This window comes from Cygnus atratus, chromosome 5 (genome assembly GCF_013377495.2).
Source record: "Cygnus atratus isolate AKBS03 ecotype Queensland, Australia chromosome 5, CAtr_DNAZoo_HiC_assembly, whole genome shotgun sequence".
Lineage (NCBI taxonomy): Eukaryota > Metazoa > Chordata > Aves > Anseriformes > Anatidae > Cygnus > Cygnus atratus.
Window position 1 is genome coordinate 27,771,808 of NC_066366.1, and position 16,198 is coordinate 27,788,005.

Sequence of the window (16,198 nt, forward strand, 5' to 3'; positions counted from 1 at the left end):
TGCATGTCTTACATTGAATCTACCCACAATCTGACTTCTTTAAGAAGAGCACTGACCTGCAAGGGAAAAATATATGGCCTAGACAGGCTTTCTGCACTTTTTTTCCTGTTTATCCTGAAAGCTACTTTCAAGATTGGAGACTCCCACAGAGAAAGCAACCCAAGCTTGCAATGGTAGATAACATGCCACTGCTACATTGTAGTTGTCGGAGGAAAAAAGGTCAAGTGACTGGGAGAAAGGCAAAGGGACTTCATGATGTAACCCAAACTGAGCTTTCTAAGTTAGTCGGGCAGGTACAGTCGTCACCAACACCAGCTAAACTGCTGCAACATTTCTGAAGGAAGATACATGTTCTCTTGCTGAAAAAGAAGATGGCTTTATTTAGTATTGCTCAGAGGTAGCACAGGACTAATCTGCATGGATAGCTTCTAGACAGCATTAATCATAAAATTAGCATTTGCTTTCCAAAACTGGCAGTTGTTCAGAGGAATGTTCATACACAGGTCCAAACACTTCTGGATTTTTTCAGAAGCAGAAGATAATCTTATAAGCTGTGGCACTTGTTTTCTAGCTGCTTAACTCTTTCAGAAATAATCTCCGATCATGGGTCCCATTATAGCAATTTGCATTAGACTCCCAAGACAGCAGTCTCATGGGTATCTGGATTGACTGAGCTGCCTCCTGAACATGCAGGCTGCATGGTGCCATGTCAGGCTGGCAGTTGTGGTTAGCCAAATCTCGTAACTGCTAGGCAAACAAACATAGGGGTTTCAGTGCAAGTCTTATTCTTGTCCTGTAACTACATTGACCATAATATTAAGATAGGTCTCTGCTTCAGCTATTCAGCTCAAGGTAGTTTACTGTTAAAGCAATGTTAAAGTCTCAAAAAAATCATTTCTTTCTCACCTCAGTTGATTTTTTGTTATTAATTCTGCTTTTTCCTAGGTTTGTAAATCATTTAGAGCACAGCTCAGGCTTTTGTGACAACTCTTATACCATCTCTGTTCAGTGTTTCAAAGCAGAGCTGTTAATTGTTTTGAATAACGTAACTTGTCAATGCACAACTGCAGCCTTCCTGCAGCTTTTAACCTCCCAGTCAGCTGCACTGAGAGCTGGGTTCTCAAAAGATACACCAACCTTCAGTTAACTTACTGCAATCAAGGAGCAAGATATTTCAGTGGCTAGAGGCCAAGTTCTGACAGAATACAGAGAACAGTACTTAATTCCAATTAAAATCTGTACCTAATGCTTGGTACAAAAAGGCCAGCACCTGTTTCTGTGTACTTGAAAGCACATTATATGTAACTGCCAGAAACTTGAATACTTGCACTCTGCCACGTCAAAGAGAACGTAAGTTTAGCATCCTACCTTTTTACTATTACTACTATGGAGGAAAAAAAAACAAAAAAACAAAAACACAAGCTTTCAATACAGGTGATCTAATCCTAAGATGGTAACCTCCATTTCTAGTCTAAATACAGACAACAGCCTCTGGCTGTTGCGAGAGATATCAAAGGTTGCTCACTGCATTGGTGCTCTAAGTCTTAGCTACAAAAGGGGACTGGTTGCTTACTAATCTCAATCCTTAAGTGTGCTATTCCAGAAATTCCTATCAGATTGTGTCCACAGAACCATCGTGAGGGCAGCTGAAGTATCGGCATTCTTGAGTTCTCTCGGCAGTGTTCTTCCCAGGAGCAGCATTGCTGTGCTCAGCCAGGTGTGCGCTTGAGGCGTGCGCTGCTCAGTCCCAGTGGATGCCAAGGAGCTCACAACTCACGTTCCAGAGCTTCTTTGCTGTCTCATCATCCCGACCCCATGAAGATACATATGCTGGCCGGCAATCACTGTAAGGGAAACATTATTTTTTTTTTTTGATCAAAGATCTTCAGCTGCATTAGCACAGTGAAGTGGCTATGGTAAGGTGAGGGAAGTGCTTTTACCCATTTAACTTCAAGACCAATTGAAGGAAGGGTGGGGAAAGCTATCCAGCAAATGAGCAAGCACTCCTGCTCAGCAACTGTGAGAAGCTTTTCTTTCCAGCTGGCTAGGAAAGAATCGCTCCCTACGGCACCAAGAACTGGCAAGTGAGTCTGTCCCTGTCTGCTGTCTTGATCTTTACAGAAACCTACATATGCTTTCCTCTTCTGTGTAAGTTCTCCTTCGTACTACTAAAAAGGGCTATAAATGTTAACCAAGCTTCTTCAGGAACACCTTTTTTAGCAAACTACAAAAAAGCCCCTCAAACAGCCCTTTGTTCTAAACTATTTATTCCCTCCCATTCATCCCACTGTATTGCCACTGCATGAAAGGCAAAGCTGCATCTGAATACTAATACTGTAATAACCACGTATGGGTTCACATTATCCCCTTTTCCATTGTCCTCTGAACTGCAGCTCTTTTCTTCTCAGCTCCTACACTCAGACAGAACAGCCTCTGGAAGAGGGATCACGTGTTCTCATCTGTAATGCTAGATGCTGCAAATCACACGGAAGTCTAAGAGAACAGATGATGACATTTTATCTGATGAAATCTGAGATTTCTATCCATGCTAGTGTGTTGGTTTTTTTTACAGCCCAAAATGCCTAGTCTCTGATGTTCCTGAATACTTGTAGATTCTTTTTTTAATGTGTATAGTTATCTTTTATATTCTGTTGCCTGGAAAGTGGAAAGACTTTGAGGCCAGTCCAAGGTAAAACCAGGCCTGCATGTGAATTATTGTTAAAGCTATTCCTTTCCCACCACATTCGTTTATGACTTTAAAATCCACCAACGTTTTCTGTACTCCAGTACATAAGTGCTCCACTTAATCTTCCCTGTATGACTGTCTTTCCCAGAATATAAAACATCTATTTATATATTTAAGTGTGATTAAGATATACAACCTCCCAAGTGAAGATCAAAGTCATTTCAGAGAGTGATCTGGTCACTTACCACATGAAAGGAAAGCTCTGCAAAGGCTCTAATACTATCTATGTGGGGAAAAAACCAACAAGTTTTTAAAATACAGCCACTATACCCACTGAGGAGCTGATAGACGCAACTGAAGGAAACTGTTCAAAGGGTAGTCTCCACCTCTAGGATGATGTGGACTTGGACCTGAAAATCTCATCTCCTAGCTGTGCAGCACCATCAAGCCTCTCCTCTCTCTGGGAGCACAGGCCTTTTTTGCTCCAGTAGAGTAAGACAACAGAAAGAACCAGACTGGTCTGTCCAAGCTTGACTCAGGCGACCTCGTTAACTACACAGTTCTGCTGCAGAGTGATTTACCCCAGTTTAAGACAGATTGTGATCAGAGCTCTAAGCATGTGACAGCCTTTCCTCCACTTCGAGTACAGAATATGCCGAGCACTAAAGGAACTGCTGCTGTGTGATGTGTTGCACAGGTCAGGGATCCGTTCTAACACGATATCCATTGCAACAGGCATGGAAGGGATAATGCTCTAGTATTTGTCACCTTCAGTCTTCCTGGCGTGAGTTACACCAGCCTCTTGCATAGTCCCTTCTTAATGAAGAATGACAGTAACGCTCGTTTTCTAAGCCAGCAAGGTTTCCTTCCACAGTACATCATTCCATCAGCTTGTACCCACCTGAAATACTGTCCTGTCACAGATTCTAGCTCCTCTGCTACTGCACAGTACACACTGGTCTGAGCTCCTTCCCAAGGAGTCTTCAAGAAGAATGAGAATATCCTCCACAGCCACGTCATTGCTAACGAGTGCCGGACCAGCTCAGTATGGACAGAGCCAGGGTGGAGAGCATTGGCTGTAACTTTAGTGCCTATGGCAAAAGAAAGTAGCGCAGGACAAAACAGCACGCGTCAGAGTGCCTTTAAACAAAGGGTAACACCCTCCTCAATTCTACCTGCAAATATTCTGTGACTTAAAGGAGTCCAGCCACGGATACAGAGAGAGGCAGTGAGATTCTTAGTAGTTACTGCTTGCTGGAGCACTTCCCCACTCCCTTCCAAACACTGCAGTCACTTGTATGTCTTCTGTAAAAGAACGTGCTAAGCAGCCTGGATGCTCAAACAGCAGCAATTCCTGTCAGGCTTTGACAGCACTAGTTTTCTTTAACTTACTGTACTACTAAATAATGTCCTACTACTAGAGAAGACACTGCTTTTGTTTTAGTAAAATAAATACTAAAGTTTATGAAAAGGACTGAATAGCAAGGCTGTGACATACATCGTGACTTAAGAGGTACTGTCTAGTCCTACGCTTCTATTTTACAGTCCTTCAGCATTGAAAGCAGCTACATCTGCCTTAGCTTTTCCATTGCAGACTGCTATTTGACACAAGTACAATAGCACAATTATCTGCTCGGATGCAGTCAGTTTTTGACAAGCTCCAAATTAAAATTAAATCCTTTCAACTGTGCCAGGCTACTGAACTCCCCTGTCCTGTTGCTGTGAAGGCAATTGGTGCTTCAAGTTTCCTGGCTGCACAGATAGGAGCTATCCTTCCAAAGAACTGTCGGAGACCCTGCCTCAAACAGTTTCATTTCTGCACAGGTAATTTCCAGACCTTTCTGCAATCCACCTTCCTCACCCGCATAGCTCAACAGCCAAGAAAAAAACTGCTCCGCTCTCCTCTGGGACTTACCTTGCAGCCGCCTTGCCAGCTCCCGGGTGAAAAGCACGTTGGCCAACTTGCTGTGACAGTAGGCGAGGCCACGATTGTAGCTCTTCTCACCATTGAGGTCATGGAAGCGGATTCGGCCTCCGTGATGACCCAGTGAGGACACGTTCACTATGCGGGCCGGGGCCGACTGCTTCAGACGCTCCAGCAACAGGAAGGTTAAAAGAAAGTGACCTAGGGTTGAGAGGAAACTCAGTCTTTCTCTAAAGGGTTCCCCTCCTGGAATTTCAAAGTACTTTCAACATCTTACGTATGCGTCATAGCTTACTGCTTTCCTCATTTCAAGTCCAAGGGGAAAAAAACACCCAGTGAATCAACAACTCAAGGTTTCTGGGGCCATCATGTTCTACTCCTCAGCTTCAAAAAGCTGGAACTGTTATACATTGCAAACATCCCAGGCAACATCTACAGATTCTTAAATTAAGTCCATGATAAGCAAATACATTGCATTATTCTTTTTCACAACACTTGAACCCCAAGGAAAGCAGCTTCCATTTCCAGAGCTCTACCTCTGGGCTTCCATTCCATCACAAGAAAGAAGGACGAGGACACCTGGAAGGAAAATTACCCTCTGGCATTTTGTCACAGATACTGAATGAAAACATGACTCCACTGGCCTTACCAAGATGATTGACTCCCAGGTGCATCTCAAAGCCATCAGCTGTCTTGGAGTAAGGGCATAACATTACCCCAGCATTATTAATGAGGATATGGAGCTCCTTCTCCTCTGCAAGAGAAAACACATCATTAAATAGGGAAACAATGACAGAAGACAGACAGCCACAAGTCAGCCAAAAAATCCCCACCCATGCCTACATTGCAGCCACATTGTCTCCATAAAATAAGGATAACTGTCCTACCACAAATCCATTCACAGCCTCTGGCAGGCCCCGCTGCCAACCACAATGCCCAATGTGGTACAGAATTATGTGGGTCAGGAATTTGGCATTTGCTGAAAAGCCCCTGGTGCCAGCACAGAACCCCCTTCTTGCCTGGGCACGCAGACAATAGCGGAGTGGAGCTGCCCTCCAGGAGAGGCTCATCTTTCTGCCTTTGCCCAGAATGGAGATTGTTGCGCAGTTCCAGATACAGCAGTTCCAAGTACAGAACAATTCCAGATTCAGCAAATGAAATCCGTATAACGAAGGGGAAGATATTTTCATAGTCACACCAACAGCATGCAGCACTTGCACAACACCCTCAGCTTGCGCTTTTAAAACCCCTACAATATTATGGACGTGGTCACACTGGAAGTCAACGGCAGTTCTGGGAACGGAGCAGGGAAATACTGCTCGCCAGGCACACTCTGCTGTATCCCTTCCCTAGCTCTGAAGGGTAGGCACCAGTCACCCACAAAATATGCTCACTGAAAAGAAGGACCTGGAGGCCTCACCTGCTAGAAAGTTGTCAGCAAACTCCCGGATGGACTTAGTATCAGCCAAGTCCAGTTTTTTCACAACGACCTGCGGGTTCCCTGTCTCTGCCCGGATTTCACTGGCTGCAGCTTCTCCCTTCGCTGTGTCTCTGCAAGCGATGATCACCCTCGCCCCTGTGAGGCGAAAAAAGCAGGAACACAAGCTGAGATGTCACTGCACGCTCAGGGCTATGCCACGCAGGCTGACCGGTCATGGCGCTTACAAACAATGTATTGTTTCTATACGGAGCTGAAGTCAGTCAAGGGGGGCAACAAGCACAAAGCCTTTTCTAGCAGGCAGTTAGCTCCAGTTCAGCCCAAACCTGTTTCCAGGTCAGGAAATGTACATCTGAAGTGCCTCTGTCCCGCTTCTCCCCGGTCAGGTGCGCCTATCACCGCCATGGTGTGACGGGGTTGTATCGGCCTTGGGGACATCAGGCCAGTGGCATGTGAACATATCTGGACTCCAGCCAGAGTGACTTTGAACAGGTTATGAACGGGCAGGTCCGCTGCCTTACTGAAAAGGCATTTAACCCAAATTAGCTTGAAACGCGAGCAAGCGAAACCCAGAGCGGTGAGCCTAAGCCATTTCCCTGCTTCAGACCAGGAGAACGCCGCGGTGCCAGGAACTTCCCCGGTCCCCCCGAGACACTTGCGGCGCAGGGCACTTTTCACGTCACAAGGCGCATTTCCAGAGCCCAGGCAGCGCCAGCGGCTGAGGGACCGGGAGCTCGCGCTTCAGCGGCTACAGCCCCGGGGGAAGCGCGGCTCGGGCTGGGCTGAGGTAACTTCCCGGTCCCGCGCGTTCAGTGCGGGCACCCCGCTCCTAGCGGCCGGCCGCGGGGGCTGCTCGGCTGCTGCTCACCTCTCCGCGCCAGCTCCCGGGCCGTCTCCTTGCCGATGCCGGTGTTGGCCCCGGTGATGACCGCCGCCTTCCCGTCCAGCCGGGCGGCAGACTCGCACCGCCCGCCCGCCACGAACCTCCTGCGGGGGGGAAGAGAGGCAGGGACCGCGCGGCGGCCGTCAGCGGCTGCTCCCGCGGGCGGGCGGGCGGACAGACGGACAGACAGCCACACCCGCCGCCCACCCGGCCCCGTACCTGATGCAGGGCGCCGCGGCCAGCAGGAGCAGCGGGAAGCCGACGGCGGCGCCCAGCGCGGCCCCCCAGTAGCTCACCCCCACCGCCGCCATCGCCGCCGCTGCCCGCACTGCCCGCCCCGCTCCGCCCCGCCCCGCACAAAATGACTACAACTCCCAGCAGGCACCGCGCGCCACCAGGCCCCCTCGCCCCCCTGCGGCCGTCCGCGTCAGCGCCTGACGCGCCCCGTTGTCTCAACGCCGCCGCCCCGCCGCCAGCACCGCCGAGAGCCCCGCCGCAGCTCTCCGAGCGGCTCGGCCCCGCAGGGAGCAGCCCGCGGCGGCGCCTCCCGCCGTTACCTCCGCGGCGACGCGGCGCGGCGATCGGGCGTCTCTGCGGGCAGCCTCGCGGTCGGCCCGAGGCCCCCCGCGGCGGCCGATGGCGGGCGGGCTGGACGGGAGGGAGGCGGCCGCCCGCCATGGCGAGCCGCGGGGCCGCGTCCTCGGAGCACCTGGAGCGGCTGCACGACATCTTCCGCGGGCTGCACGGCGACCTGCGCGGGGCCGCCCAGCGACTGCGCCACGGCGCCGCCGGTGAGTGCCGCCGCGGGGGGGCGGCGGGGCCGGGAGCGGGGTGCGGCCCTGAACGGCCCGGCCCGGCCTCGCCTCGCGGCCCCACAGCGGAGGGCAGGGGAAGGGGGCAGGGGGGCGAGCCCGGAGAGCTCGGCTCGGGTCACGGTGCTTGTCGTCCTCGTTTGGAAAGTACACGGGAACCAGAACTGCAAACGGCAGCCCTCAGAGCTGGTTTAGTTTCTCCAGAACCAGCCAGAGCCACAGGCATAAAGGAATAAATGCCCCCGCCTGGGAGAAGGGCCCTGACCGTGGGCTTAACTCGCACAGAATTTGGTGAAGTGTGGTTCGGGGAAAGGCGGTCGGCCTCGCTGCCTGCAAACGCAGCGTCTGTCCTACTGCCTGGCAGGAAAAAAAAAGGGGAAATGGAAAAGTTGAGGAAAGAATGGGAAATGGCCACACGCACGCTGTCGTGTTTCCGAGGCGCTGCGGGATAAACGAGCACGGCAGGGAGCAGTGCTTCACGCTGGGAAGTGCCACACAGCAGGAGGCACAAAACCTAGGCTTAAAAGGACAGGAACTTCCTGTCGGAAATCCGTATTTCCTTGTAGAAAGGAGCCCAGTCGGTTTGGTGGTACAGTAAAGCTCGGTCAGGTCTCCCTGGAGCTGTGCTACTGTCAGGCAAGGAGTTCTGAGCTATGGGCTTAAACAGAATACTTACAGACAGCCTTTTTTCATTGCTTGTAGACTTTTCAACAAGTAATTACAAAATGATTTTTAGTCATGCTATGAAATGATAGCATTCTGGCCTTACTCTTACAATTTGTTGCTGAAAAAATCCCAGTAGTACTTGTGTAAAGTACTTGTAAGGGAGTTTAAGATAAGCCAGGAATTTGCCTATCTGGTGAAGGCACTCGGCTTTCGTAATGTGCTTTGTCTGCTTCTTGTACATACGGTGTGCAAGCCTTTATTTTGCAAGCTGTCTGATCCTGAAGAATTCATGAGATGATAAATGGTATCGTACGGACACTTTTAAGGTGATTGGCACCTTTCCAAGCTCCAGGGAGGACAGAATGTGTCGTTCTTGGGCCGTCTTTGAGGGACTAGGAGCTTGGAAACGTTATTTCGCTCTGTATAAGCAAGATAACAAATTCCTAGGCCCAGAAATCTTTTTTTCCTTTCAGACTTGTAAGAAGGCAGCCTGGATCAGTTTAAACAGCCTGGATCGGTTTCAAATATAGACACTTTTCTTTAAGTAAATGTTGTTAACTGTACTTTTGAACTGACTCTGTTTCTGGTTGATTGGAAGTAAATCACGTCAGTGCTGATGAGGAAGTGGGTAATGTTACTGTGGCTCAAGTGCAGTGTCTTATTAATCTGACCGGGGGCACCCGGAGGGTAAAGTCCTGCTCTTCCAGTACTGCTCCCGGTTTCAATCAGTTTGAAATAGCACTTGTTTTAAGAGGGCACCGCATAAACCAGATTAGTGAAATGACCTGTGTGAAACGAAATATTGATTTCTGGAAGTTGTTTTCGTGCAGTTTGTGTCCGCGTTTTCACTTCCAACCTAGCCACGCAGGCAGTTGTGTCAGCACAAGTGTACGTGGCAGAAAACCAGAACAGAAGTTGAGGAGACCCTGTTCAGGAACCTCCCGAGTCAGCATTTCCTCCTGCATCAACTGTGGTGTGAAACTGCTTCGTTGATAGCAGCCAGTGCATAATATACTAGTGTTTATAATGTAGCTTGGTCTGTAATAATTCTCCTGTGTGCTATCTGAGAGCAGAGCTGTTGGTTAGGTGATGGTTTTTAACTCCCTCCCAAGTCCGCTGCAGTTCAAGCCCTGAGCTTAATATGAATTGGAGCTGAAAGGGAGAGCCCATGGCCTGGGGAGGTCAGGTCCATGAAACGAGCTGTGTTAAAATGCTTTGATCACTTCAAAATTTTCTCTTATTGCTCTGTTGAGAGCTCAGTGGTTTAAAAACTGCTCCTTTTGCAGAGGGCCATATTTACAAAAGGTGTTATCAATGGTAGGTTTTGACTGCAGCAGTGATTTCATAATGGTGTCTATACAGTTTTATCAAATTAGAGGAGTTTTACCAAGGTCACTGTCTGTATTTTCTGCTACTCAAAATTTTGTTTAGGACTGAATCAGTCTCTTCCGAGAGAGATGAATTAGGTTACTGCACATTTATCAGACTTCTGATAGAACTTGGTTTAATTCTGAAGTACTCTACAAGAGTGTCCTGGTGGTGGTCTTCAGTGCTTCTGCAAAAGCTTATGAAACATAGGTTTTTGTTCTGTTGAGATATGAAGAGTTCGAGAATTCTGCATTTATTGATCTTGGATATTAGATACGATAGTTTGTTAACACATACAAAATACATGTCTTAAGAGTTTTCTCTAAAAATAGAAAAACAATGGTGAAAATGAAATGAAAACGAAAGCCACTCTTTGGCTTCCACAGCCCTAGACATCAGTACGCAAGCAAATGACCATTTTGAACAACTGAAATGTATGGTTTTGTTGGCAGATTCAAATGCCTGATGTCATTCCAGAAGAGAGAATCATTTGGGCATTAGGCTGGGATCCTGATCTGATATCTTGATGGCATCTTTAATGTCAGGGTACTCCAGAGTGCTTATCCTGTTTAACTAGTTAGTTTATTGAGACTGTGAGAGTGCAGGATACCCTGTTTGTTGGAAACTTCAGGGGGCACTTGGAGATGCAGATCGCCTCGATGTTCTGTGCTAATCCAAGTCACAGCTTCAGCCTTCGGTTGTCTTGCCGAATATGCGTGAAAGTATGAAATGATGAGCTGTTTGCCGACCTGTTCTCTTTGTTATTCTTTCACGTTAAATGTTTGTCAACAGCCAGAAAAATATTTGGGGTTTGAAAAGTGACTTTTGTCTGCCAAAGCTAGTGGCCAGCTGGTGGAAGGGTGGTTTTTTCCCTGTCCTCTCCCTTTCCCCAGCTTTTGAAAGATAAGAACAGGCTGTTCCTGTTTGAGGTAAGTTTTGACCTGGTGCCTCTAATCAGCCATTGGAGCAACTTTGTTGCCGGTAAGATTGAGTTCTGCTGTCATTTCTCCAGTGTTTATCTGACATGCTGCTTTTCCTTCCACAGAAGAGAAAAAAAAGCTAGTTCGAGAGTTTGATGAGAAACAACGTGAAGCAAATGAAACGGTAAACAAGTCTAGAATTGTGGCCTTTGTGACCGGTTGAAACATTGCTAACCTTAACAAGGACAGTACTTGCAAATTCCACCTTCTTTATGTTCATATGCCAGCAGATGAATGTTGTGTATTTTTTATGTTTGATTCATTTATGTGATTAACAAGTGTGTTTGTCAAGACTATGTGTGTGTATTTATACATAGCATGTATAGAGATACAGACACATATTCATATTTTTGCTTCTTAGTGCTCAGTTTGGATATCTCCTTCCCTTTGTTGAGCAAAGGAGGGTGGCGGAGGTACAGTTAGAATTGCTAGAGATCGTAGGGAGGACATGTAGAGAATCTGCTTTATGGTTTATTTGTTTGTTTTTCCTCCTGCTGTCTTTTTTCATGTTGGCTTAACCCATGTGATCTTTCTGTGAGTCTGATGGCTAAATGTCAGGGGTCCTGACTATTTAAAACCTCTATTGTGTGGGCCTCCTGGACAGCAGGTGACATGGAACAGCACACACAGAAGAACAACCAAACAAAACACATGAGGCTTGTCTTCTGTGCAAAATGTAATAGATTAAGCTTTCTTTTCTCAGTAATACGCTATTTCTTGTTAGCAGTAGAATACATTTTTAGCTTGATGAGGGTTGTTGTCTTAATTTCTTTACCACAGTAGTCACAACAGAAATCTCCCCTGGCTCTTCCTAAGAGAATTGTTTATTGTAGGTTACAAATTTATTTTCACAATTGGTCACTTGAGAAAGTGACCAATTCTGTACTGTGATTTGCTGTGCAAAATGGTTCTTGATATATTCTGTCAGTACTCACGTGCAGAAGGTTATGCCTTTTAGGGGAAAAAAAAAAGTTTGAAACACAGATCTGAAAATGAGCCTCCCTTGCAGTGAAAGTAAAGCGAGTACCAATGGAAATAGCGGATTCCTCTAAGTAAGGATGCTTTGGGGTCACAGCTGAACATTCTTTTGGGAAAGATGCTTTATTCCTCTAACTTACTGGATTTTGTTGAGGTGTGTCTGTATAGATTCTGGCTCATACAGGAGGACAGCTTTAAGCGTTGTGAATTTGTAACAACTGTCACCGAAAGCTGATGTGCAAATTCACGTATCCAAAATCTCAGGGTGTACAAATCCTACCTCCAGCCTCTGCTATCCATTCTATAGACGTTTAAACAATGCGAAAGTGAAAACTGCGCGTTTTGAGTTGCAGAGTGAAACTTCAGAAAATACCAAGTCTTTAACCTTGGCCATTTTTTCTTGAGGCACTGTATAGCTGAAAACCCATGTGGGCTGAACAGCAATAGGCAGAATGGTGCCATTGATACTAGATGAGGGGCTTGGGATTAATAGCCCCAATCCCCAAATCACATAAAAACATGTGAATCTCTTCATCTGGTGGTAAGTTTTGAGTATAGCTGTTGATAAGAATAAATTTGATGTTTTAAAAAAATAAACACTTTTTTTTTCCTTAAAGCTACGGGAAATGGAGGAAGAGTTGAAGTATGCTCCTCTGCCGTTCCGCAACCAAATGATGAGCAAAATCCGGGCGTACAGAAGAGACCTCTCCGTCTTCCAGAGAGAGATTAGAAGCACAGATTTGGGATTGGGCCCTGGAAGTCAAGGGGATATGAAATATGGAATCTTCTCCACAGAAAACGAACAGAGTGTGAGTATCAGATGTAAATTGTATTGAAAACTTGTGTGATTATTTAAAAGAATATTCCAGATGTGTTGCTTACAGCATTCTACTTTAATCCACTTGATTTCTTGCGTAATTCCCTGTGCATCTCTTTGTGCATAACATGAATATCTTAGGGAGGAGAAAGAACACCTAGAACTCATAAGAGAGCTTTTCTGTTCTAAAACAAAGATATTAGTGTAATCAAAATGGTACTCCTTGGGTACCCTGTGCCTAATGACTTACACGATGCATTTAAAAAAAAAGACTCATTAAGTGTACTGAAATACTTTATTTAATCATTCCCCTGCAGCAGTGAAAATACAACAGTGATGCTACTGACTTCACTGATCTCGTTTTTGTCTCCAAAAATGTATGCAAGTCACATACACTGTAGAGGTTCTTCCACAGAGTTCCCTTTTAAGTGATCTCAGTTTAAATAATTTCCAAATAACATACGAAGTTGTCTTCTACTTTGTACAGTGTCGATATGCTGCTACAGTGCAAGAAATACACCAGTTTACCATATCTGCTTAGATTCGTCTGAGCTAGTGGGACTGAATTTGCTTACTGTCTTCAAAGATTAGTGTAATCTGTATAGAAAGTTCATAGAAGTGGTTTTTGTTAGGTTGGTTGGTGTTTGTCTGTCTGCCTTAGTTAAGGAAGGTTTAAGGGAGGCTTTTTCCTTAATGTCTTATTCTACAGTAGTAGGTATTTTTTTGCATTAGATTCCTCTTGGTTGGTTCCTCTAAAACGCGAGAGCAGGATGTTAGACTTTCTGAGGCTTAAGAAAATACTTTTTGAGCTACCTTTTGACCCCAAGGTCAAAAAACATTTCTTATTCTGTAGCTGAGGCAAGTGGAATGAAAAGAGTAGCTTTTTTACTTAGCAGTCCATCTGTTAGTGCTGTTTGTCTGTAATCCTTTTGGCTGTGTAAACCCTTAATAATCTCCGTAGCAACCAGCTGCAAAGTCACAAATAACAGTTGAGATATGAGTGAAAGGAAAAGTTAGCATCTGGAAAGCAGACACTGTTTTCATGTAGATGTTATTTGATAGAAAAGTGAATTATTGCATGGACGGGGTATTTTTTATAACTGTTATAGGTATTTATAACTCTTTAGCTGCATATCCTCCTTTTTCAAGGTTTAACTGGATTTGACCATGACCTTACGTGAGTGAGAACCCTTTCAAAATTAAACAGGCTTCATCAGTTAACATAAGACGCCTAGTACAAATGGCTTGTAACTTTTTAATACATCAGAAGCCCAATACCTCTCTTTGTGTTTAATATTTAAGTGTATATTGTTTTTCAGACTAATCTGCAGTCACAGAGGGTGCTGCTTCTCCAGGGAACAGACAGTCTGAACCGAGCCAGTCAGAGCATTGAGCGCTCGCACCGAATTGCAGCTGAGACAGATCAGATTGGCACTGATATAATTGAAGAACTTGGGGAGCAGCGAGAGCAACTGGAACGCACCAAGAGCAGAGTAAGTGGAGAAACTGTGGCTGTTGTGTTGGAACAACCTGATGTTAGCTTATTAGTGGGAATTGTGTGCCAGGAATTACACTTGGAGACCCCCCAGACGTGGTAGTCCAGTTAGTTGACATTTTGGGCTGCCACATTGTTGTGCTGTGCTCCTAAAAGCAAAATAATTACTGTTGATGGGCCCAAAGCGTGTCTGTTACTTTGTCTGTGCAAGACCAGGTGATTAGACCTATATACTGCTGCTTGAAAGATTTAGCATTACTGAAAAAATTACTGATCTAAAAAAATGCTATAGAATTGCCCACCATATAAAGATTAATAGTAAAGGTTTAGATTTGGGAGACAGTAAGTTCCTTTAATGAAATTAAATTTAATAGAAGCAGCCAACACTAACCTTCCAATAGTTGTTGGCTAGCTAAGGCAACAATTCATTTCTGAGCATCATAAAGCTGAAACGGATTATCTATTAACAGTTCAGTGCTCAGATGCATTGGGTCACACAGACCTGTCAGTGCAACATGTTTCTTTTCTTGCTAGAAATGTAATGGCATTTCAAACAGGTCTAGAAATGCACTATGGGAGTATATGTTAATACCAGGAGACAATGATACTGACAACTCAAATAATGAAATTAAGTTGTAATGAAAAGGGCTAATACCAACTTTCCAATAATTTTAAATTAGGTAGAGGGGTAGGAAGTGATCCTAAATTGCATATAATTTTTGCTTGTATCTAAGGAAATGTATACCTGAAAGTCTTATTTCTGCTTTATTAAGGAGACAACTCTTCAACCTGTATTGTGCTTGGAGAACAATGTTGTCTCTGAATTTTGAGAATACGTGGTTAGCTTTGAACCCATTATTAATTACATTAAACACCAACTTCTTGCATGCGAATCTTCAGAGTTGATGTAAACTTGTTGAACTGGCAAATAACTTCTGTTTCTTCTTAGTTGGTGAATACAAGTGAAAATTTGAGCAAGAGTCGTAAGATTCTGCGTTCCATGTCCAGGAGGTGAGTAGAGTAGCATGACTGACATACAGCTGTGCAGTACTCAGCAGGTAGTAGTGTTGCTTGCCAGTTTACAACCAAAAAAACCAACAACCTAATAACCCACAGCGTCAGCTGGAACTGCAGGGAGGTTTTAGGAAATGCGTAAATGGAGCATGTGCCCGTGTGAAGATCTAATTTGTGTTTTCTCCTCTCTGGTAATTATTCCAGTAACGGAGTGCAGTGTAGGTGAGTGAACACTACTGAATCTGTGCTGCTCATTTAAGATAGTGCACAGGTTGTCATGCATGATAAAACGTAGCAAAGGGGAGGGATTTTGACATAAGCAAGTTCCAGTGAATTGCTGTTGGTAACTTTTGATGAAATTCTGTTATTCAGGTTGGAAGAAGTTGTGCTACAAATCACTGTGGCATTAAGTGCTATAGCTGCCTGATGACACAGACAAATCCATTTAACCCACACTAATACCCTAGCATAGCTTGACTGTCATATGAGAAACTCTGAACTTGATCCTATACTATTTTTGATGACTGAAGTGTATTTACAGTTTCTTAATTATGTGGTTTAATTATTCTTATAAACCAGTTCATGGAATGTGATATTTCAACTTGAGTGAGAAACCAATGAGTTTGCCTCTTCTTGCTTTTTAACTGCTATTCAAAATAGTACTTTCTGATGTAGCAGAAACAGGGATACTACTTATGGAAGGTAAGAATCTGCTTTCATAATCAAGAAAAAGAACTACCTTGGATTTTTTTTCTTTTTTAACTCCAGAGTAGCCACTAATAAATTGTTGCTGTCAATCATCATCATCCTGGAACTAGCCATCCTAGGAGGAGTGGTCTACTACAAGTTCTTTCGCAGCAAATGAATCTTCATGACTGAGATGAGTTGCTCCACTGCTGAGGAAGGGGATGGGATGTCTTTCCTTTCACTGTCTGAGGACTGAACTGTCTCATGAGACAAGCATGTTCAACTGAAACTGTACTGACAGTAGAAAGACAGTGAATGGAAGTAAAGGAAAATGCAGAGACAGCCTTGAACTACCGGTGAGATTAATAAGAAGGTAATAAATATTTTATTGTCTCAATATGTATATACTTAACTAAACGAATAAATCTTGGAATGTAATACAGTAGCCAC

The 16,198-nt window shown here is 45.0% G+C and overlaps 2 protein-coding genes across 2 annotated transcripts; one reads left to right on the top strand and one right to left on the bottom strand.

The window, feature by feature from the left end:
- Positions 1 to 351: 351 nt before the first annotated feature.
- Positions 352 to 7,294, bottom strand: LOC118244794 (retinol dehydrogenase 12-like). Its single transcript, XM_035540018.2, has 7 exons — positions 7,151 to 7,294; positions 6,917 to 7,035; positions 6,031 to 6,186; positions 5,260 to 5,364; positions 4,602 to 4,811; positions 3,588 to 3,777; positions 352 to 1,844 (listed from the first exon to the last, which is right to left on the bottom strand). Exons 1-7 carry the CDS (start codon positions 7,240 to 7,242, stop codon positions 1,742 to 1,744), a joined length of 975 nt encoding a protein of 324 aa, XP_035395911.1. The 5' UTR covers positions 7,243 to 7,294; the 3' UTR covers positions 352 to 1,741.
- Positions 7,295 to 7,528: 234 nt separating this feature from the next.
- On the top strand, positions 7,529 to 16,193 carry VTI1B (vesicle transport through interaction with t-SNAREs 1B). The gene is made up of 6 exons (XM_035540019.2): positions 7,529 to 7,722; positions 10,823 to 10,881; positions 12,353 to 12,544; positions 13,872 to 14,045; positions 14,997 to 15,058; positions 15,830 to 16,193. Exons 1-6 carry the CDS (start codon positions 7,608 to 7,610, stop codon positions 15,924 to 15,926), a joined length of 699 nt encoding a protein of 232 aa, XP_035395912.1. The 5' UTR covers positions 7,529 to 7,607; the 3' UTR covers positions 15,927 to 16,193.
- Positions 16,194 to 16,198: the final 5 nt, after the last annotated feature.

Excerpts from the sequence above, each read along its gene's own strand:
- VTI1B (XM_035540019.2), top strand. The coding sequence starts at position 7,608 with ATGGCGAGCCGCGGGGCCGCGTCCTCGGAGCACCTGGAGCGGCTGCAC. Across the intron at positions 7,723-10,822 it reads ACTGCGCCACGGCGCCGCCG|AAGAGAAAAAAAAGCTAGTT; the intron begins GTGAGTGCCGCC and ends TTCCTTCCACAG. Across the intron at positions 10,882-12,352 it reads AACGTGAAGCAAATGAAACG|CTACGGGAAATGGAGGAAGA; the intron begins GTAAACAAGTCT and ends TTTTCCTTAAAG.
- LOC118244794 (XM_035540018.2), bottom strand. The coding sequence starts at position 7,242 with ATGGCGGCGGTGGGGGTGAGCTACTGGGGGGCCGCGCTGGGCGCCGCC. Across the intron at positions 5,365-6,030 it reads TGCTGACAACTTTCTAGCAG|AGGAGAAGGAGCTCCATATC; the intron begins GTGAGGCCTCCA and ends TTTCTCTTGCAG. Across the intron at positions 1,845-3,587 it reads GTGACAGGACAGTATTTCAG|TGATTGCCGGCCAGCATATG; the intron begins GTGGGTACAAGC and ends TTTCCCTTACAG.